At 33.8% G+C, this 24,111-nt stretch overlaps 1 protein-coding gene across 4 annotated transcripts in view; it reads left to right on the top strand.

Moving 5' to 3' along the window:
- NKCC (sodium potassium chloride cotransporter) overlaps positions 1 to 24,111 on the top strand; it is a 120,543-nt gene that overhangs the window by 81,424 nt on the left and 15,008 nt on the right. For all 4 annotated transcript variants that reach the window (XM_076688108.1, XM_034338705.2, XM_076688107.1 and 1 more), the window contains exons 3-11: positions 4,650 to 4,710; positions 14,863 to 15,118; positions 16,295 to 16,548; positions 18,889 to 19,003; positions 19,168 to 19,499; positions 21,042 to 21,273; positions 22,126 to 22,247; positions 22,334 to 22,533; positions 23,350 to 23,497. In XM_076688108.1, the coding sequence (XP_076544223.1) occupies positions 4,650 to 4,710; positions 14,863 to 15,118; positions 16,295 to 16,548; positions 18,889 to 19,003; positions 19,168 to 19,499; positions 21,042 to 21,273; positions 22,126 to 22,247; positions 22,334 to 22,533; positions 23,350 to 23,497 (1,720 nt within the window). The remainder of the gene's footprint in view (positions 1 to 4,649; positions 4,711 to 14,862; positions 15,119 to 16,294; positions 16,549 to 18,888; positions 19,004 to 19,167; positions 19,500 to 21,041; positions 21,274 to 22,125; positions 22,248 to 22,333; positions 22,534 to 23,349; positions 23,498 to 24,111) is intronic.

Genomic DNA, 24,111 nt, shown 5'->3' with positions numbered 1-24,111 from the left:
ATACCGAACGTCCGGAAGTGACCATTCTGTATTCGCCCTTCGGAATAACCGAGTTTATGACAGGAAAAGGGCTGGAGGACAAAAAGAAAATTAAATCGTGGTACAAAGAAGAAATCGAGAAACTAAATTGGAAGAAAAAACCTTGAAATGTCGTAGCTCAAACAGCCGCATAATGGACCCGTCATAAACTAACCTTCGAAGTCCTCGTGCAGATGTTCCGTCGAACGGAACAATTTCCATGAAACCGGACAGTTTCTTCCCATTGAAAATTAAAGTAATTTACAAGCTAACAATAATAATAGAATAATAATACAATAAATAAACAATAAGAATAGAATAAACAACACAGAATCGACTCCCCGGTTGAGTACAAACGATGTGTACGAATGCAGAATCGACACCTCGGCTGGATATCTGCATACAATGTTTGGGTTCCAATCTCTCTTGGACTTATCCAGCTTTTAAACGCATGCAAATTCCTAACATATGATTCCTAACTTTGCCAGTGCTGCGAAATCTGGCGATCTGACGACATTTTGTCATTAGGAAAAATTGTTGTGTTAGTCTAGCACAATCCGGCACAATTAAAGAAGTTTCGAAAATCTCAAGTTTTTGATTCACCCACAAGCTTTTTCGTTAATTTTTATTGACACTTAAGCTAATATAAACTTTTAACGATTGTGAGTAGCACAATTCAGCACAACTTGCAGAATTCGATTATCTGTCGCCGTTCGTAAGTTATACGAATATTAAATTTTGCATTCCTAAAAATTCAACATTTTTTATCTTCAAAATGAATAGAGATATCGAGTTTCTATCAACGGCACAATGGGTAATTATTGAAATTAGGTTACACCTCACCGATTTTGATGAAATTTAAATATATTGTAAAACTCAACATTTTGAACAACTTTTTCGTATACATATAACCTCCGCTCGGCCTTAGTTTTCGAGATATTTTCGAAAAACTGTCGAACCTAACACATTGAATTCTGGCCATCCGTGTGCGCCCGTGACAACGTACGCATTAGTATGGGATCGCCGCTTTTCTACTGTTTCTGCAGGCAACAGTACGGCGACCGATGAGCAATATATACCTTGTGTACATTGAGTTGCATTGAACTTGTCGCAGTGAATTTGGCTACAAATTCACTAACACATTCACGCTGCGTCGGTGAGACGATGGGCGAGATCGACTCACCGACGCGGTGTGAATGTGTTAGTGAATTTGTAGCCAACTTCACTGCGACAAGTTCAATGCAACTCATCGTCAGAGTACTTCTGCATTCATGATTTCAATGTATCGTAGCTATGATGGCAGCTGGGAATTTAATATAGCCTAACCTAACCTAATCTACTCTACCTAATCAGTGAATTAAGTTAGGTTAGGGTAAAGTGATATTCTGGTAGCCTGACGGCGACCAGACACACATACTGAGATTCAAAATCATGAAAATTAGTTAAATTTAATTTTTAAGCCCACCCGTAATATATGTATATATATATTGATGTCGGTCGCCGTGCTGCTGCCTGCAAAAACAGTAGAAAAGCGGCGATCCCATACTAATGCGTACGTTGTCATGGACACACACGGATGGCCAGAATTCAATGTGTTAATTTCAACAGTTTTTCGAAAATATCTCGAAAACTATGGCCGAGCGGCGGTTATATGTATAGGAAAAAGTTGTTCAAAATGTCGAGTTTTAAAACATATTTCAATTTCATTAAAATGGGTGAGGTGTAACCTTTTCTCAATAATTACCTGACTATTCCTCAAAGACACCACCGATCTCTGATTTTTTTCTTTATAAACACTCACAGTGTCCACTGTGATCGGCTTGCAGAGAATGGTCAAAATTGATAATCTAGTTTTTGAGTTAAAAAGTCACAAAAAAACCCCTATCAGTCGTTCATAGAGTTTCGCTCGCTTCGCCCCAAAAAAGAAAAATATTATTAAAAAATAGTATTGCAAAGAGTATCACAACCGCCTTGTGATACAAATCTACAGATTTAGATTAGGTTTACGTTTATTTTCAATGTATTATAAAAAGTACTTACAATTTGTTTGCAACACTTTTTTAAGGATATTCTATCTTTTTAAATAACTCCGTTGAGTGTATTGAAATTTGCAAAAAATCCAAGCAGGTAACCAAATAATAGACAAATACTATTATTTCAAATGCAAAAATAAGTTGACCTTCATATGATCCCGTAAAGGTCAATCTGACCCTACATATTACCATATGTTTTTAATGTAATGTTTCATACTCTATCAATTTTCGCATTCAAAAATAAGTCATTCCATTTGGAAAACAAGAAGTGACCTTTAAATGACCTTAAATAATGTCACCTGCGATCAAATCAAGGTTACCATCGAATATCCGCCTTCAAACCCAACAATTTTTGTCTGATACGATTTCTGATAATTTGTCTGGGTTAATAATTGTCTGGATTGATTAAAATGAGTCATGCTGTATGTACATATATCAAATCACACTATAAGTACTATGTATTTAGTATTCCTTTCTTTCTAGAAGAGTTAAAGCGACACGGCTTACTTACAACGATTAATCCTGCACCAACTTTTCAATTATTTATTGGAAAAAAATCCTATGCTTTTAACATGAAAAATTCAGTCAAAATTTTTCAAACCCAAATGGTTTTGTAAACCTCTGAAAGGTAATAGTCCAATGAAACGATGTATAGAAAATACAGAGGGTGAATCATTCTTTGCCATTTCCCTTCCACATTGGTCTGCTTTATCTAACGTCTGATTTGCTGCACACACTCGAGGGTTGGCTTAGGGCTTAGGGAAAGAGTATAATAGGGAAAGACACTTCCTATCGAGTATATATACCTGTAGATACGGACGTTTCTTTATTAGTGCCAACTGCAATCGGTCCAATAATTGATAATAAACCTCCATATAGTCAGATTCCATTCATTGATAGGTCATTCAGTTGGATTCCACGAATTCCAAATTTCTAACATACCTATCTCGCCAAACATTAAACAAGACTATGGTTTCGGTTATGACGTAAATACACTGTATCTAACATTAAACCCTTTGAAGCTTCCGGTCGATACATGTGTACCGGCACTGATCTCTCAGACATATTCTTTTTTCCACTTATAAAGCGATATCAACATGTACTACGCAGTCTTTTAAATTATTCTGTCAGTGTTCAATGCGTACGAATATGGATTTAATTACGCCAACGCGTCAAAACTAGCCAAATTTTCGCTTAGGGATGAAAATGAAAAGAAGAGATCGGATTGGTTGTAACTTTGCAGATAGAAGGTGACCATAAGGGATTCGAAGTGAGTGTCAGAAAACGGGCAAGTACAGGGCGTGTACTTGACAAGTAATAAACGGTCTAAACCTTAGTAACCGTCATAAAACGGTACTCTGAGTTTTTCTCGATTTAGCTTAACACGATCACACCGGCGCGTATCACCGGTGGCTCACGCTCGAGTCTCCCATCAAGCGGCGTGCACCACCGGTGCCTCACACTTGAATGTTGGTACTCACACATGGTGCGTATCATCAAAAATGTAATTCGTTCAGTAATAAGAAAAACTTGCCATATAGTTGAAAATTTAATGTATATTAAAGCATAAATACGAGCGCCGCCCCACGGCGAGAAACACAAATAGCAGCGCCGCGCTGCTGGCGTGAACGTATTAAATGATTTTATAACGATATACTATTCGTAAAATTTGCCTTTGAGCGTTTTGGCACAATGATCGTCTCGGGTAGGAAACATTATCGTTAGGACAGTTACGGTTATCTTGGGAACTTCAACAGCAGCGTACGTAGAACAAACCAATGGATACATATGAAAATGTTTGTTGCAACGCAACAGTCAGAAAAGAATGTTGACTCATTTATGTAATATATATGAAAACTGATAGTACAAATACGTATCACAACCCTTTCTTTATCCCCAATTCAATTTTATATTAAAAAACCTCGTCAAACCTCCCTTTATATTGTACTTATATTGATTGTAAAAATTGATAAGAGTTGCTAATAACTTAAGAATTAAAAAGGTTAATATGATGGAAGAACAACTTGAGTATTTGCCAAAGTAAATTTGAAATAATATTTTATTCAAAATTAACACTAGAACTACTGACATTTGATGCACACTTGTTTTTAAATTGAAAATAATGTCGATTAAAAAATAAAAAGTAAATAAATAAAGAATGAAACATAATTTAATATATATCTACATTCATCCTTTACTTCGATAACAGTCAACATACATTTAATCAAAAATACCACGGTAAAATTTATAATTTAAAATAAGAAACTGAAAACCAGTCATTTCGACCCCTTTAGTAGTTTTAGTGTTAATGATACTTTATATCCATTATAGAACAAAACATTTTCGGAAATTGTAAACTTAAATTACACAGCATTAAAAAATATGCCAAAACTCAATACATATTATTTTATTCAAAATATTAATTGAATCAATTAGTAAAACAAATACACAAAATCTGATATGATGAGTAAATTATATCTCCCCCTTGGTAATGCGAGGGTTAATAGGTATTCTTATTTAATTCATGAATTTATCCTAATTTAATTAACTTTATTCCTTCGCTAATACTGCGAGTTATAAGAATGTTTCTGTTTGTAGATTGAGTCGCCGTGCCAAGAGGCCATCACTGAGTACCCTGCACGAAGGAAATCTTACAAAGGTAAGATTGCCACACCCTGTGGACATTCGTCTTAACGTTCTCGTTGTAATATCATCAAATGCATTGAAAAGCTTCATGCAATCACCACAGCTCATATTCATGCTTTTAAAATAATCCATCATGTGATGGAAATGAAAATTTCATTGAACATCGTGTGTCCGATGGTTATAAAAACATATAAATACAAATGGAAATTGATATTCAAGGAAATTAAGCTGATTTTTATGTACTTTTAGAAATTTCTTTCTTCACAAAGAATGAAAATATTACAATATCTTTTTAATTCTATTGAGTAAGACTTAGTCAATTGAAATATTAATGATTCAAAATTTTGAAGTATAATAGAAAATTATTACAAAATGTAAGAAATTTAAAAATAAAAATTTCTGATTTATGAACGTATTGAGTTTCAGAATGAAACTAATTGTTATACTGGAAAAGCATTAAGAAACTTTTCTTATCGTGCAAACAATTTTTTTACTGGTTTTTAATACTATAAATTTAAGGGGTGGCTTGATTCCACCCCTACCGGAAGTTAGATGGTCTTTACTTATCAGTAAGTCTACTCCCCTAATATCAAGATAGTCATTCCCTTACAACAAAACTGACTAGCCACCACTTCAAGTAAAGTATTGAGCAAAGTAGGCCACTGTGGGGAAAACGAGGTTACAGGAGAAACGGGAATTCTCAAAATCTTAATTTTGACGATATTAATATTAAAAGTAATTTAGAAATAAGGTAATATAATTATTAATTATTAAATATTATAAAATTTGGTATATAATTAAGAAATATGAATATCATAAGTGTCAATTTAGGAGGGGAAGGGGGGCCGATATGGCTATAACGAGTGAGTTGACCACTTGGACTTTTAATAGTATAAATGAAATTTTAATTTCAATATTATATGTATTAAATTTGTTGAAAAATATTAACTTTATAATCAGGGAAAAAATGAAGTCGATTACTCTTAGTTTAAAAATTACATTAAATTGTAAAAATGTTAAGCTTTGAAAAATAAAAATTAGTATTTTTCCTCTTAATCAGAAAATGCCAAATCAAACCGAAATTTAATATTTATACAGGGTGTCTCATAACTCTCGTAACACCCGGAAATAGGGGGTTGCTTTTTTTCTTTACCAAAATGTTGGTTGAAGCTTCGTTTTTGAATTATTAACGAAAAACACTGGCCAATGAGAGCGCGTGTAGAGCGCCCGCTCAATCACGAGAGCGTTAGCTCTCAACCGCGCTCGGTCGTGGTCGCGAACAAACGTATTGGCACAGCGTTGGTATCGAGAGAAGCATGCGACAAATGTTACATCGTCTTAAATTAACAACGATGTGGAATTAGTCTCACGTTTTCCTAGATACCCAAGCTGTGCCAATGCGTTTGTTCACGACGACGACCGAGCACGGTTGAGAGCCAACGCTCTCGTGGTTCAGCGCGCGCTCTACGCTGGCTCTGATTGGCAAGTGTTTTTTGTTAATAACTTAACAACGAAGCTTCAATTAACATTTTGGTCAAGGAAAAAGTTGTTCAGAATCACCGCAGCAACCCCCCATTTCGGGGTTACGCGAGTTCCGGAACACCCTGTACTGTATAGGAAATGAAAGTTGAACCATTTTACTTTATGTCTGTCATATATTCAATCTATTTTCCAAGTCTGATTTACTTAATTTCAATTTAAAAAGAAAAGCGCTGCAATTGGGGCGGTATGACTACTGTTAGGGTTTGGGTAAGAGCATTATTAACACGCTTGTATTCTGCACTTATTAATACTTTAATAATATCATAAGTAAGGAAGGGTGTAACGTTATATAAAAAGAAAGATATGTAACGTAATTAATTTCATGGACGTCCTGGTCCTCGCGTCGAGAGGACCTCATTTGGGTCGGTATTATAGGTGGCGACACTGCATCCCTCAACAACCACTTATTCCGATGGTTTGCCTGTACGAAATTCAGCGAAATCTTATCCTCGATAAAAACTCTGTGGTGTTGAAAGGTTCAACAACTAAAAAGATTTATCAAAACCTTTCATTATTATTTATGTCATAAAATCTACTTAATAGATTATTAATTATTAAGGAAATATGAAAAATTATAATAAAAAAGTATTGTGGTCATAACTCTCCGTAGTAGTCCACTTATGGGGTGTAATAGCCAAAAATGACACTTACTACATTGTCATTACAATTGCAAAATTTATTATTATTTTATTATTCTTTATTTGTACTTCAGGCTTACAGTCTACTACAAGGGGGGGGGGGGGGGGGGGGGGGGGCTTCTACAAAATATCTTTGGTACAATATAAATTACTTATCAAAACTCTCCCCAATAGCCCATTACTTATCTCGACTTAATTTCTATACTTATTACTAGTTGTATTTTGCGTCTTATTAGTATAACTTTAACAGCTCAGTATCATCAGAACAATAAATATTTATACACTACAATTATACAATATTACATCACGCTCTAATCCTCTAAACATAGTCTTCCTGTCTTTATCACAGATTGCATGTAATGAAACATCTTTTGCTTCCTCTATGTTTTCAATCATTAATATTTTATGGAACTCTTTTTTCATTGTTTTAATGATTTCTTTCTTCCGGTGTTACATAATTTATGTATTCTTTATACTTATTTTCTCCCTTTCACCTCTTATGTTGAATACATGCTATCGGAGTGTCCGTCTAAAACTTTCAATAATCAGTGTTTGTAAAACGTGCCCGATATGGGCTAACCGAAATTTCGTTCTGAGAAAAAGATAACGTTGAAGCACTTGGGAATGAGTCCTGCCTCAATAAAACAGTCTTCAACGGACCACGGTCGAAAACGGTCGAACAGTTTTTCTTTTCTTTACCGCGTAGTCGGAATTTAGTAGTGTCTTGCCGCGATTAGTTTTCTACCATGAAATCGAATGCTGTTCCGCGATTACATTAGTTTTCTACCAAAACCACCAACGCGCCCAGGGCCTTGCCGATCCCTGAATACAAACCAAGGTCCTGCCGGCCACAACCAACAAAACATCACGCCCGAGGCCTTATCGGGACTACAAACCTGAGACCTCGCGGCGGCAACAATCGAACCATAACGCCCGGGACCTTGCCTTGTCCACTGATTACAAACCCATGGTCCCGCCGGCAACCAAAAACGTCTCCCTGCGCAGGGGATCCAACGGAACCCTAGTTCGCGTAGGAGTCTCCTACGGGAGCTGCTTCCCGAAACACCACAACACGCGATTAACAAATCGCTATAGAACGTCGAACGTTCGTATACACGATATCATCTATATCTCACGCGACACACTCACACACACAAATCAAACTTCAAGGGTTCTTTACGCCTTCGGGCTTTTTCTCTTGCATTTCCAAAATAAACTCTTATTTTACCACCATACTAATCTCGATTGATTATTTATCAAACCGGCGTCGACAGATCCTAAACATCCTTTCGGTAATTACGGTCCTTTCAAACGTTCGGTAATTACGGTCCTTTCCCAAATCATCACCCTTATCGTTCTCAAGTGTTTAGTAAACTAAAGATCTAAAATCAAAGGGGGAAACAGATTTAAAAGAGCTGACATCGAGAGGACGAGCACACTCTTGTTCGAGCCTTGGACGAAACAAGATCTAATTTCCAACTTATAAAGATTTTATTTAACGAAAAGATTGGAACTGTTCATGTTGAAGAGTTTCGATCGTACACATGCCTTCCTGCCAATCTTATTTGGGTGTATGCTCCTTTCGTTACACGTGTTACCACGATCTTGGACCAACCTCACCTTCAAGATTACAAAATTCATGATATTATTTACAAAGAACAAATGGAAATGACAGCCGATAGATGCGCGATTTCATACGCACAAAGATTTTTGTTTCTCTCAAGTAAAATTCTGTGTGCATTATTTAATAAGCATAACCAAGCAACACAACAAAAATCAGCTAAAGAATATTTTATCATTGCATCCAAATGTTGGATTCGGAAGTTGGATTTTAAATTTCTTGCCGTAAGTTACATTACGTTATGTTTTATATTTGGTCACTAATACTCAAAGAATTAAACACATTTGATTTATAAGTAGGTTAGATTAGGATAGGTTAAGGGGGGAGCCTCGTGTAAACGGTCTATTTTTCATGAATTTATTATGAAAAAACGAAATCAATGATATAGTTAAAACTTTCAGTACTTTTTATTGACAATACCATGTACCATATAGATTTTTTTAAAGCTTTATTGCCGTAAAATCATGAAGAAACTGCAGCTCAAAGATAGCGCCTCAAAAATTCGCCGTGCAACGTACAGGTTGCAAAAATAATCTCATGTAAAAATATCAAATAAAATTCGTTAGTTTATTCAAAATTGTACTTCATGAACCTAAAAATGTCATTAAATTCGAAAAATTGCAAAAATGACAACATTAAAAGGAAAAAGTGCATTATTTTTGTACAAAGGATTGTTAATAACAATTTTTGCAATGTAAAATTAATAAAGGAATAGGTTCATGAAGAATATAATTAATTAAAGAATAAATATGCAACATTTCAAGACGATCGAACAAGTAGTTTTTAAGTTGCGTTGCACGGCACGCAAAATTTTGTGTTTCAAGAAAAATACGTTTAAAAATTTACAGCAATCTTTCGCTAATCTGCGATTCCAGAGCCATATTGTAGATCTTCCTGTTCCTAAAACTTTTGTAGTTGGGCCGTTTTTCCTCTTTTAACACAGTACGAGCTTCTTTCGTACTCTGAAGGCTGATCGTACGTATCAACGAATCGTTTGGCTGCTGTCTAATTATGTTGAGGTCTTGCACGGTTTGAAGTACGAATGAAAAACCTTCGTTGAACATTCCAGCAGCCAAAAAAGCAGTTATTTCAACAATTTTTGCTCCACAATTAAGATGTTTTGGAGGTAAACGCCAGACGATGGCGTTGAAGCTCTCGTTGGCATTTTGAGTATGACCACCCAAACACCTTTCCAGCAGATCACTGCGGAATAAGTCTTGATAAATTGGTAGTACTTGCTTTCGTATTTCTTTATGAAATTCGACTCTTCGACTGTTTCACTTTTGATTCAAAATAACATAGAAGGACATCTTATATCGCTTTGATACTTTTTTCCTTGTATTCTTGATATAATTTCCTAACGATTTAACCAAAAAGAAAAAAATCGTGAAAACATTTTTTTTCCGTGAGGCTCCCCCCTTAAATAAATTTTCGGCCGGCAACGCTACGACAGTCGTATCTCCGAAGTTTTGAACAGGACACCATGTAGATAGTCAGGTTGGAACCCCCGCTGCGTCACTGGATTTTCGACAACTGACGGCAGCAGCTACTACACCCAAGACGGTTGTGTTAATTACATTTGTATAGGAAAAATTCTGTGGATTATACGGAAAGTTGTTAATGAATATCTCGAAAACTAATAGGATGCTGTAAATATCCTTTTATATTTTACCGAAAAGGGTTTGGATCTATTCGTACTTGTGCGGTGGCATTTCCTTTGAGTACTCTAGCGAGAAAATCACCCTCTATTACCTTCTGTTCGTATAGTGGAGTAGCTTCTATTCTTAACTATGCTTGTGACTGTATCACAGATGCACACGTATGAGTAAAATTCTATGTATTAGTATGAAATGTTTTGCAACTATCTCGGAAACTTGTAATTTACGCCAAAAATGACAATTATACTCGTATTCAGCACATCAAAATGAGTAGAATGACTTATTTTACTACACATAAGTAACAATAGCGAAATCAAGTAAATATCATGGAGGTTGTTCTTCTACGACTCACAATCAATGGGAATGAGAAAATAGGGATAGGAATTGCATTTCTTCATTTTGCTTCTATATTCATACTGGGCAAAATTATATCTACAATACAGCATAAATAAGAAATGAAACACGTTACATTTCATATTGTAAACAAGAAGCAGGAAAAAATTAATTCAAGGACGGCAGGTTAGCATAAAGGAAAAATTATGTTCTATACCCAATTATCAATCATTATAAATGTCTAATAAGGTATAATTTAGTGTTGCGGATAATTATTTTTCCCTGTTGGTATTATTATATTTTCTCTGTCATACGTTGGTCGCTCGATCTGGTAATTCTTTGTTTTTTTTGGCGCGAACACCACACTGACGACTGACGACGCCACACAAGTCTGATTTTCTTTTGTGTTCTGCGTATTATATTTTTTTTCCTTTTTTCTTTAGAATGTACGTCGTGTAGAAATTACGATAGCGTGTAATGTTTTGTACAAGATCATTTTATTATTAAAACCTAGTTTCAAATCAACGCAATGTTTGATAGTAGAAAATTATTTAATCGTATAAACCTAGTTTGAAAAGCAACATTTAGTGATCACTTGCAATTAAAAAATGAATGATATTTTCAAAACACTTTAATTAAATCCTTTTTCGTTTAGGTTATATCACAGCTTATTAATATTGATTTTAATTTAACTTCTACTTAAATTTTAGTTAACTTACCTCTATCTGTTATATTTCTAAAAACTAGTACTATTTGTATAACAATCATGATTATGTATTTTTTTAATAAATGTAATAACAAACCTTTTTACACACTCGAAAATAGACAAGATGATTGAAAACAGACAAAATCAGGAAATTTAATTTCAGCAAAGCGCTAAATAAAAATATTATATAAATAAAAAAAAAAAATGATTGGGCCATACAGATTAAAATACAGTAGTAGGTTTAAGCACCTCAAATCTATGCTTTTTTCAAGAAAGAGAAGATTTTAAAAAATTGTTATTTCAGAGTGCTGTAAATATATTTTAGTCGCGATTGTTATACATACAATTGATTTGCTATCTTAATAACACATTGCATCGTTTATTTTTAAAGTGGGCTAAGTCAATTAAAAACAAAATATACAAATAGTTTCTAAATAAAAGGATCACATTATATTATGTATATGTCAATTTTTGTTTTCGCATTTTTCTCAAAAAATGAACTTGTACCATTTTCAAAACAAACAATCCAATACTCAGCATTTTAATATTAATCACATAAAAATATTTACAATAAATCTTATAAAAAGAAAATATATATATCTTACGAAACGAAATATATTAAAAAATAGTATTACCTATACCAACTATCGTTTTTAATAACATACTAACTATTTAATTTAAAAAGAAAATATATTGTCTTAGTGTCCTGTTAAAATAATAAATATTTAATAATGATAGACAATACATTTTCATGAATTATATACTTTGTGTATATTAAGAGTATGCTATTATCAATACGATATATTTAAATAATTCTTTTTTATATTAATATGAATGAGATTCCTACATTTGAATATATCTACAATTTTATGCGAAACTTTGTTAAACATAATAACAAATAGGATTATGTCATACAAAAATTGTCTCATTTATTATTTTTAATTAAATAAAATACAGAGTGCAAAACGTGTGCATAAAAACTAACAAGGTAATCAACTCGTAAAGTTCGTAGCGTCGAGAGTCAAATGAGACTCGGAGGAGCTTCCACTACCAACAAGGTCGATCGAACTCGGAACAAGTATCATGAGGGAGACACTATATTAAATTTGCACAGCAGTAAATACCAGCTGCGAAGAAAATTAGAAAAAGTATCAATTTCGAAACCCTCTTTCTTCGCGAAACTTACCGTAAGAAGTTAATAAAAGAAGAAGTGAACTCATCAACTTATTCATTAAAAACTTTAATTGCAAACTTTTTCTCTTTTAATACATTCATAATAGAAATTATGTACTTTCACCTGTTATATACAAGTTAATGCATAAAATCAAAATTGGAATATGGAAAGTAATATGTATCAAAAGAAAAAAACACAATAGGATCATAATTTTCAATTACTTTCTTTTTTATTATTAATTTCACTAACATTATTTTTGCTACTTGAAATAGGCAAACAACTTACCAATACTTACCTATAAACTACTTAAAACAGATGAGATAAATAAACATTGTCTATTTTTTTTCTTAATAATATTTGTACTAAACCATTTCTTCAGTATGATCTTCAGGAAAATCATCTTTTTAGTATGCATCTTAAATACATACATAAGTGAAAATCAATCATTTTCGGAAAATTTTTTCGATAGAGCAATTTTTGCAATATTTTTTAACTAACTAGAGCTAACCCAACTTCTTTAGTGTTTCTAAAGTTAATAACAGTAATTAAACATTAGAAAAATTAATTCATATTATCAAGGTTATTTAACCTAAACATCCTTAATTTTTCTAGGGTTAACAACAGTACGGTCTTAAGGTATGGACATACTGAGCAGTTGCCAGGAGTGCCATTATTATAGAAACTCCAAATTGAAAAAAAAATATTTGTGGTTTTCAGGGCTTATGTTACATTTTTCAAAGTTTGTGTTGATTATTTGTGTTTGTATTAACTATGTTAATTTTATTGATCACTCTCATTTTTGTTTCCATTGGTAAGAGGGGTCTAGTGTATTACCTTAACTAGGGCCTACCATGTTGTTAAGACGGCTCTGAATAATAATGTAGGAAATAAAAGATGTATTCCAGAATATTCAAGATTCTACTGCTAATGGCAGGGGTGTCGCAGGGGGTCCGCGTCGTGTCCGATCATAAAAAATCGACAATCAGTTGACGACAACGACGTATGGGGAATAGACGTGCCCTGCGACGAATTTGCGACGAATCTGCGACGAATCCGCGACAAACCCGTTTCATCCATAGTTTACCTAGTTTTACCGTTTACAATTAGTTTAAGTACGTAGAATTAATAAAACCTATAATAATAACTGAAAATTAGAACAAATAATCCATATTATTAAAGTTCTCTCAATTGTAGTACATTAAATTGTATTATTTCAACTGACGATGAGTTATAGATCAAAAGTTTATTAATTAATTTTCAGTAAATAACTACTGACACCAAAAAGTCTATCTATAGAATTCCAATTGGTAAGGTGTTTAAAGGATTGTCAAAACTACTTATTTATATTATGGTGTAAAAATAGATCATCTACAAAAATAAAACTTTAATAAATGTTAAGCATTTATGACATCTTTCAGCAATAAATAAAAAATATATCCCATGCCTTCAAGATTAGTACAGAAGTGATTTTAATTTAGTAAAGATATAAAAAAGAGAAAGCATTAAAAATTAATTGTTACGTGTGAAACTGAGTGTTTCGACGGTTAAGTAGGTATCTAATATTAAGTAGGTTATCTATAATCATAGTAATAATAATTATATAACAATTACAACGTCTATTTTGTCCTAAAATTTACGTAACAAGTAATATTATAATACATTTTGTCTTGCTTATTTTTCTACAAATTTCATACTTTCAATAATCGAATCATTTAACTACATAACTTTATACAAGATATGAAAAAACATAAACAATATTTTGTATATATCTATTTTTATATATTCTGTATCTTCCAGTTTGAAATCTGCATTGTAAATAATTTACTGCGTAATTATTATTTATTCATAAACGCCAAGGAAAATTTAAAAAAATGATAGCATAACTTCTATAATAAATAATAATGGATAATTTCTATAATCTATCATCTATCATCTATCATCTATTGTCTATTACACATAATAACAGCTTATTTCTATTATAACAGTATGTACCATTTTCTCTATTTCTTATTTTATGAAGTTGATCAGTTTGGCTTCTACACATCTAACATAGGTGTATATTTAATAGCTTTTTTATTCAAAAATATTCTACAAAATTATAACAAATATTATTCTAAATAAGCATTCTCTTCAACAATAAAAGAAGATACCTCCTGAAATCATTACCATTGTATCGCATTTGTATCGCTATTCACCATCCTATTAAAATAGTTTTCTTATTACCCCAATAAATCTGTCTCCGAAGAATATAACAAACTACACGAAACATAAGTCGTTTAAAAAAAAAAAACGAGTGTTTACTCAGCAAGCAGCGAATCCGGTGATGTCATTGACCGTGTTCGCAATCGTCTTCCAAAACCGTCTTTTTGATTACCTTCCAAAGCATAAAACTTCCTCTCCGGATACGTTAGTAGATCCTAAAACCGTAACACGGGAACAATCGGCCGGCAGGAAATGAAAGAGAAATAAAGATAAGCAACGTTGAAATTTCAGGATCCGAATATAGAAGCTGGTCAAGCTGGGACAACGCAGCAAGGACATACCGGAATAAAGTTAGGATGGATCCAGGGTGTTCTCATACCGTGTCTGCTGAACATATGGGGTGTGATGCTTTTCCTACGGCTGTCGTGGGTGGTGGCACAGGCCGGCATACTGCAGAGTGTCATCATTATTGGAATATCGGCGGCTGTCTGCGTCATCACAACGCTTAGCCTCAGCGCAATTAGTACTAATGGGGAAGTAAAGGGAGGTGTGTTACAGAACCCCCATTCTCGTCGTTCCTCTTTTTTCCTTTTTCAAAGGAGTGGCACCGTGTACTTTATCGAACGTTGAAAATTGTTTTTCCATGAATGTCACCATAGTATTTTGAAACAATCTAATAACAAAAATTAAAAATTGTCATTATGTTTTTTTTTTTATAATTAACATATTAATTGACACAGTGAAAATAGGTATTTGTTTAGAGCAATAATTATTAATAATGGGAACAGTTAATTTCCAAACTTCGCACTTTAAGCTTTCTATTTACATAATAACAATGCTAATCAAAATAATATTTTTCTACTTTTTTTTTAAATTATTCAAGTATATTTAATTTGCAGTGCCGGTGGTGTACCGCAATATGTTAATACTTTGTTTCTTGAAATATCTGAAGATTATTTATTAAGATATTCCTTATTTATGAAAACTATTTAAGTAGAATAGTATACAGGGTATTCAGAATACAGTGGTTAGTGTTTAAAATAAAATTTAAATAACGCTCTTGTATTAAAATTATAAATTGATATGCAGCTAATGAAGAATCCAAACGAAAAACAATGAAAGTCGTAATAAGTAAAATGTTGAGTATTTGAAAAACAAACTTTATGATCTGTTTTCTGGTGTGCACGGTCCACAATTTAATACTTTACTTTTGCATGATGGGTTTCTCGCAGCGCCGGATTAAGAAAAGAACTAAGGGGGGCTTTAGCCCTGGATGCTGCTCTACAGGGGATCCCGTTCTAAGCCTACCATTTACTATTACAAGAAATTTCAAATTTCCCTCTCTTCTCTCCTCCTATATGTATTTCTTCTTGAATATTATTTTTATGTAGGTCATTATCTTTTTCGCGATTACATGTTATTAAATTTTATTTAGAATAAATTTCAATTTATGAGCCAAGTTTACCAATCAAAGGGGCCCTCGATGGTTTGATAGTCTTGAGCCTAAGAAATCTTAATCTGGCCGTAGATTAACCCTCAAATGACAAACCTCTGAAATATATAACAATTTAAATTTAAGTTTTATTTTCTATGTTTTCAACGACACTTCCAAACATTACTATACTTTTATGATATACAAAAGTCTTTCGTTTAGAATTATACGATCCAGCATTATCCATTGAATAATTTAATTCATCGACTTATAAATTATCATTTCTTATAGGTGGTATATACTTCATCATTTCAAGAACCCTAGGAGCAGAATTCGGAGCATCAGTGGGAATTGTTTTTGCATTTGCTAACGCAGTCTCAGCTTCGATGAATACCATCGGTTTCTGCGATTCATTGAATGATTTGCTAAAAGAACATAATTTGAAGATCATCGATAATGGTGTAAATGATGTACGAATTGTGGGCGTACTTGCACTAATCGTTATGATCATGATCTGTGCTATTGGAATGGAATGGGAATCGAAGGTATTAGTTTTATCTATTTTCAATTGTAACAAATTTAAAACAAATGATGAAGTTTCCGTAACATGTTGAACGCTGCATGGGACGCTGGTGACCTGTGGTGTTCACCAAATCCTATACTCCGTTCAACGAGACGAGTCACCAAGTACATATAAACACGTGCACGTGAGCAGAGCAGGGCCGACTTACGGGTTCCGGATCCCCACGTCGCATCGTAAGATAAGCCTGACCTTGCATGCAAGAGCCCTCGGCAAGGGACCATTATAACTTGGCCCTGAGTTGTAACATGTGACAGCCAATGACCGCAGTCGCAGGGCCGATCACGTGAAAAGCGAGGGAGTTGTTCGTTTTGATTTGGCGACTCGTCTCGTTGAACGAAGTATAGGGGTGTGCCAGTATCTGAAAATTTGGATACCCAAAGCTGAGGCCTGAGCGGGTAATAATAATTGGGTGGGGTCAGGTGAGACACCGAAAGTTTGTCCAGTATATTTTATTCGGATACTCATAATTTTGGGATCCGAACTCGACTTAAGACTCGAAACTTAATTCGAAAGCTGACACTAAGGCCCACTGTCCACGGAGGCGTCACTACATATGTTGCAAGCGTATTAGATATTTACGCTTACCGTACGCTTCATTGCCACGACAACGTAAAACAATGGACATCTGTCCACGAAGCGTCAGTGTCGCGTTTTCGTCGCTGCATGCTTTCGTCACGAAGCCCGGCGTACGACGTTGTCGGTCGATAGGCGTATTATAACGCACGACATAGATTGCAATCCTCATCATTCGACATCTTTCTAAATAAAATCAAATAAACATTTTTCTGTTCTTTTACGCTTAGCGTACGCTTAGTATACGCTTCGTGGAAAAAATATTACCGAGGGCGTATCGTCACGTCAAATACGCTTTATTGACGCATCTATGCAATGACGCTCCGTGGACAGTGGGCCTAACTTATTCAGATTTATTTAAAATTTGTACGTTTGAAAGTGTTTTCATATGTTATCGTATGTATACATATAATCGGATGTAATTGAAATTCGCATCACGAGTTGAGTTCGAGTCCTGAAATTATGAGTAGGGACCCGAATATTATGTGCTGGACAAACTTTCGGGATCCCGCCCGAACCCGAAAAAAATTTGCGATCCAAAACCGACCCGAATTATTGGGTATCCGAACACCCCTACCAAACATGTAGGGGGAGTTCTCCTAGTACCGAACGGCACCTAGTATCGGACATCGGACAATTCTATATCTACAGGAATTGAAATGTGACAAAATTGTTTCAACCGTCAAAACAAAGGAAAGGATAAAACAAACGTTTGACGGTTGAAACAATTTTGTCACATTTCAGTTCTTTTAGATCAGAGCTCGGCAAGATTTGCACTTTTCAGCCGATTTTCAGCTGGCTCCGCCTACCGCTATTCCCCTTGCCGCGACGTTCAGCGCGCAGTCTACAAACCGTTTGAGGGTCAGGAGCGTATCACTCGTAAACGTATGCTGGCAACCACTAAAAAAAAACGCATCGACAATCGACAATAGTACCTCGCGGGTGGGGTGGAAAGCTATTGCCAGCATATGTTCACGAGTGATACGCTCCTGAGCCTCAAACGGTTTGTAGGCCGCGCGCTGAACGTCGCGGCAAGGGGAATAGCGGTAGGCGGAACCAGCTGAAAATCGGCTGAAAAGTGCAAATCTTGCCGAGCTCTGTTTTAGATATAGCTAATGTCCGATACTAGGTGCCGTCCGATACTAGGGGAACTCCTCCTACTTATATTTCTTAAGGAGAAAATATGATACATATAGCATAATTGATATTTCCATTTATTGCATTTTATAGTCCAGTTCATTTAATATTTTGTCATTAAATTTTAATTCTATTCTAAAATTCGAATACTGAAAACTACTTGTTAAATTAATTCAATCTATTAAACTGTTTATTTACGTTTGTTTAACTGATTATGAAAAGTTCAATAATTCAAGCAAATTATTATATTACAAACAATATTGTTAAAAATATAAAATGCATTTATATTTTATTTAAAAAGTTTCATTAATAAACTAATTATATTCATTATATAAATTGTATGTATAAATTTATATTATTATATAAAATTAATTTTCTTTCAAAACATTCGTAAATACATTTTGTTCCGAATATTTTAAACAAATTTCATGTTCTAAATCATGAACATTTTGATATATTTATAAAACTATCATTAAAAATTATTTACAACATCCTATAAAATATAATATTAATTGGTTGAATGAGCTATATTTTGTGCACCATGTTTCTATCTTCTTTAGACTCGTCACTTAATAAATCTCATTCCTTTCAGGCACAAAATTTTCTCATAGCCATCATTATTGCAGCTATTTTTGATTTTCTAATTGGTACTATCATGGGCCCGAAGAGCATAACTCAAGAAGCACACGGATTTATTGGATTTTCCTGTAAGTGCAAATGCAAAGGTTTAATGTAAATGTATTTCATAAAAAAATCTATTATAAATTAAAAAAAGAAAAAAAAACGTTATTGTTGTCAGTACAAATTTTTATTTTCAATCCACTAAGTTAATCTTAACTTTTTTTAAACAAACCATTTTTTCAATTCTTAGCTGAAGTTTTCAAGAAGAACATGGGACCAGATTATCGGTTCTCTGAGAACAGCAATCAAACGTTTTTCTCTGTGTTTGCAATCTTCTTCCCATCCGTAACTGGAATTCAAGCTGGTGCCAATATCTCCGGTGATCTGAAAGATGCAGCTAGTAGCATACCAATAGGAACTCTACTTGCATTGCTAATTTCAATGTTCAGCTATGTCACCTTTGTTGTCTTCGCTGGTGGAGCAGCCTTAAGGGATGCTAGTGGCCATGTTGGTCTAAATGGCACTATTGCAAGCTGTATTCCAGAAGTCAATTGCGATTATGGGTTGCATAACAGTTATTCGGTATGATATCTTACAATTATTTAATCATTACTGGGTGGGGGCGAACGTTTGCCTATGTGAATGCGTGAGTGTTTATAACCGGTGCAATAAGAAAGTGCGTGCCGGGTTGAGTGTTTGGGACTATGTGAAAGATGTTGAGTGGATTTTTAGTTTTAGTAATCGGACGAAGAATGCACGCGTTTCTTTTCGGAGAAAAGGCTATGAATGTGTATACTTGATGTCACGAGAGTCCATAACTAAGCGCGCAGGTTGGAAGATGGTGGGGGAACGCAGCGATGGTGGGGGAAAGCGATCCGCCAATCGCTTTCCACTTCCGCTAGAAGTATCACCAATCAGAGCGACAATGCGCAGAAAAGAACGAAAACTGGTCTTTTCGCAGTTATGAACTCTCGTGACATCAAGTATAGGTATATCAGGACATACTAGGATGAATGCAATCGAGAGAGGTAGAATGAATCTGGTCTTAAGAGAAGCGTTTTAACATAGCACATTGTGCGGTGTATAACGACATTCTTTAATAATTTTAACACAAAATTCGTCTCGAGTAATTATTTCTCTCATACATAACATCCCTACATTAATTATAAAGAATGTCCCAAAAATATTGTTCAGTATCGAGCAAAATATGCTTCTGTAGAGTAAATAGCGTTATAGAGAAAGCAGGAATTTTCAAAATTTTAACTTTGGCAATACATATTAATATTAACACGAACGCCACGATGAAAATGACCATTTGTTTTGGGGCGTATTGAAGCTCTAATTATTAAAAATAGAAATAATTAATTTAAAAATCTCAAATTTGTACATTATGTGTACCATAAAAATATTACTTGAAATAATGTTTTTCTATTGCTAATTTAAAAAAATATATATATAACTTTTAATTATTAAATCTAAGAATATTAATAATAACAATAGGACTAGAATAATAATAAGACTAGACTTCTATATACAATACTTGGGGACACTTTCTCTATATCGCCACTTTCCCTGTGGAAGTCTACCATGCTTGGTAATTGTATCGTAAAAGCACAAAATTCTCAATGCCAGAATAAATTGAAAAATCTTTTACCACTTTGCAATTTATGGATACAGTCCTAAATTTATTTTTATTTCGTACATTTTTTTTATTGAAGACGCACATTCCGCATAATAAATTAATGAAAGTTGATCTATTATACATATATGAGATACTTAGAACAAAAAGGATGCAATAGACATTTTTTGAAATTTTTAAATCAAGAATAGTAATGGTTAGTGAAGCGTTTTCTCGCCACGACGTGGCGGTAGCGCGCAGTATCTTTAATGCATCTTTTCTTAAAGCATGTAATTAATATATATATATCGTTTCTCAAAGTACATAACTAATGTGTCGTTTTCTTAAAGCACATTAACATTAAATAAATATCAACAGTTAGTTATGTTGTAAACAAAAAAAAATAATAATAAAAATATCTCTTGAATGATTATTAAAATAATTGAAAGTGCAAAAGTTTTTAGGTTAAAAGGTTTTAGTTAATGATTTTTTTGTTTCATTTTAAGGTGATGCAACTTATGTCAGTTTGGGGTCCATTCATCTACGCCGGTTGTTTCGCTGCAACTCTTTCCACAGCTTTGACAAATTTGTTATCAGTGCCACGATTGATACAAGCATTGGGACGAGATCGAATTTATCCTGGATTGATTTACTTTAGTAAAGGTTACGGGAAACATGGTGAACCCTATCGTGGCTACATTCTTACATTCTTTGTTGCAGCATTATTTCTTCTGATCGGTACGAATAAAATAACAATTATCTTTCCAACAGATACATATATTCGCAGAAAATTTCTAAAAATTGATGTATTTGTAATTCTTTTATGATTGCATCAATTGATTGGTTTTTCTTTTTTAACCGACTTCGAAACAGGAGGAGGTTACTCAATTCAATCAGTATACATATGTATATTTTTTTTTGTTTTTTTTTATTGCTTCTTGTTTGATTTTGCTGACAATGAAGCATTTTATTTACTACATAAAATACTATTCTATTTCAAATAGTGGTATTATTTCCCTCGTTATAATGATTATAAGAAAATCATAATCAATGGTAAATAATAAAAACTTATTTAAAATTTTTGATCAATTTAATTTGATTCAATTTTTATATTTGAATTAGTATTAGTCACATCGATACGTTTCGGCTTTTTCCTTTGATCATTGGGCCTCTCTCTCTTTCCCCACTGTCTGTCTCTTTCTACGTTCACGCTTGGCCGACGTCGCGTGTAACCCGAGATTTGACACCTCGCTTGGATAAATGCAACCATTGGGTCCCAATCTCGGTTGCATTTATCCAGGTTTTACTGTATAAGTTTCCCACTATGATACGATAAATACATTTCATCAATCAAGATTTTTAACCCTCAGCGGGGGATCATGAAGAGAGCCACAATTTTAACGTAATTTTGTATTTCATATTATTTCCATTTTCTAAATTTTACATTGTTCCCTTAAAAATTATTAAGTTCGGATCACGATTGATCGCATCTCTGCTGTTTAAGGGTTAAATGATGTTTATTTATGATATTCTTCAAACAATTTTACTTCGCTTAAATAATCAATTGTACTAAATATTTTCTACTTTCAGCAAATTTGAATGCAGTAGCACCTCTGATCTCGAACTTCTATCTCGCGTCCTATGCCTTAATCAATTTCTGCACTTTTCACGCGGCATTTATTCGACCCCTTGGATGGCGGCCTACCTTCAGAGTAAGTAATACGATAATAAACAATACCCAAACCAAATTCATACATATTTGTCAAATAATTAATCAAGGTTAAATATGTTTTCACAGTATTACAACACTTGGCTGTCACTAGCTGGTTTTATTACATGTGTGTCCATAATGTTCCTCATTGATTGGGTGACATCGCTGGTTACATTTGTAATTATTTTCGCACTGTATCTGATAGTCGTTTATCGGAAACCGGATGTTAATTGGGGCAGTAGCACTCAGGCACAAACCTACAAAACTGCTCTTTCTATCGTATACAGGTGAGATTATTATACGGGTGGATCATTTAAATAGGAACACCTAAATATTTCTGTTACAAAGGACAAAAGTTATACCATTCCAAGGGTCACATACAAAGCCGAGATTATTTTTTTTTTTAAGATCATTTTTCCTGAGGACCCTTTCCAGAAAACCATAAATAAAAAAGATATTTAAGTGTTTTAACTCCCTTCAATACTCTATCGGACCTCCTTCTACATAGCAAATTTTTGTTGCGCTGCGATATAGGATCACGTCCGATTACTTTATTTGCATATTCTGAAAAATTGAATCTGGTGAGAAATCTGATGTACATGAAATTGGATTGGGAAGGGTTAAAGTGTATAGTACAATTAAGGATCCTATTTAAATAGTCAAGCCTATATACAATTCTATTATAGAGGTATTTCAGTAATTATGGAACACTCGGGAAAAGACTGATTTCTCCTAAGAAAATAAATATTCTGTTCAAGACAATGAAGTCAAGAAAATAAAGCTTGAATATTCTTCAAACTACATGTAAAAATTTGTTTACACCAAGAAATATGATAATTTAAATTATTTATTTATTCATTCAACAATTATGGATGTTATAAATCAATAAATGCGATTATTGATACCGCTGAAATGTATTATCAACCAATGTCTTGCATATTTTTATTTTTATTTACTACTATACAATTAACAAATTTTCTGTAAATGTACAAGATCATATTTCAATAGAAAATTTTAAGTTAGATAAATTTTAGCACCCCTCAGATAAAATAATATTATTTTACTTATAATGTACTCACACGTAATGAAATTAAATGTTACAGATTGAATTCTATCGATGAACACGTGAAAAATTATGCTCCTCAAATTTTGGCACTAAGCGGATTACCTGGAGCTAGGCCAGCGTTACTACATCTGGCAAATCTCATCACGAAAAACTACTCGCTACTGATTTCCGGGGAAATGTATCCGGTATGTAGATTAAATAAACACATTTACTTGCCTCCAGTCTAATCTTTCGTATGATTCTATATTTGTAACTCTTTTGACACGTTGTACCTTTTAAAATCTCCAACTCAAACTAAAGAAACTGAATTTTGAATTACCTCAATTTCTTACAGTTATTATACAATAACTATAATACTATAATTATGTAGCAATTGAATTCAGATTAGTGTACTTTTAATTAAATGAAAGTTATTAACGCATTAAATGCTGTGGAGCTATTAGGTACAAAAACATAATTAAATAACTAAAAGAAATTGTTGTGCTCCTCGAGGTTTATAGTTACTTGTGGGAGGTTGAGGATTCGGGAATGGTCGAAGAATTAGTATTCGCCGGACTTCGAGCGAACAGCGAGAGAGAACTTTATTTAAAATGAGTGTTTTAATGAATTTTGGCCTGGCTTGATGCGGCCTTCTATCGGGTTGTCCACTTCCTCTTCAGGAATCGACCTGATTTTGTTATTTCCCTGAATCGATATGCTTTCGCGTGCGTATCGCTGATTTGTGCATCCCTTAGGCGAGCGATATCGGTTGCTCGGTCAGTTATATTTTGCAATTGTTAGGCAATCATAAATACCACTC

The sequence above is a fragment of the Osmia lignaria genome, chromosome 4, assembly GCF_051020975.1.
Source record: "Osmia lignaria lignaria isolate PbOS001 chromosome 4, iyOsmLign1, whole genome shotgun sequence".
NCBI lineage: Eukaryota > Metazoa > Arthropoda > Insecta > Hymenoptera > Megachilidae > Osmia > Osmia lignaria.
The sequence above is the reverse complement of the archived record's forward strand: the minus strand, read 5'-3'. Positions and strand labels throughout refer to the sequence as shown.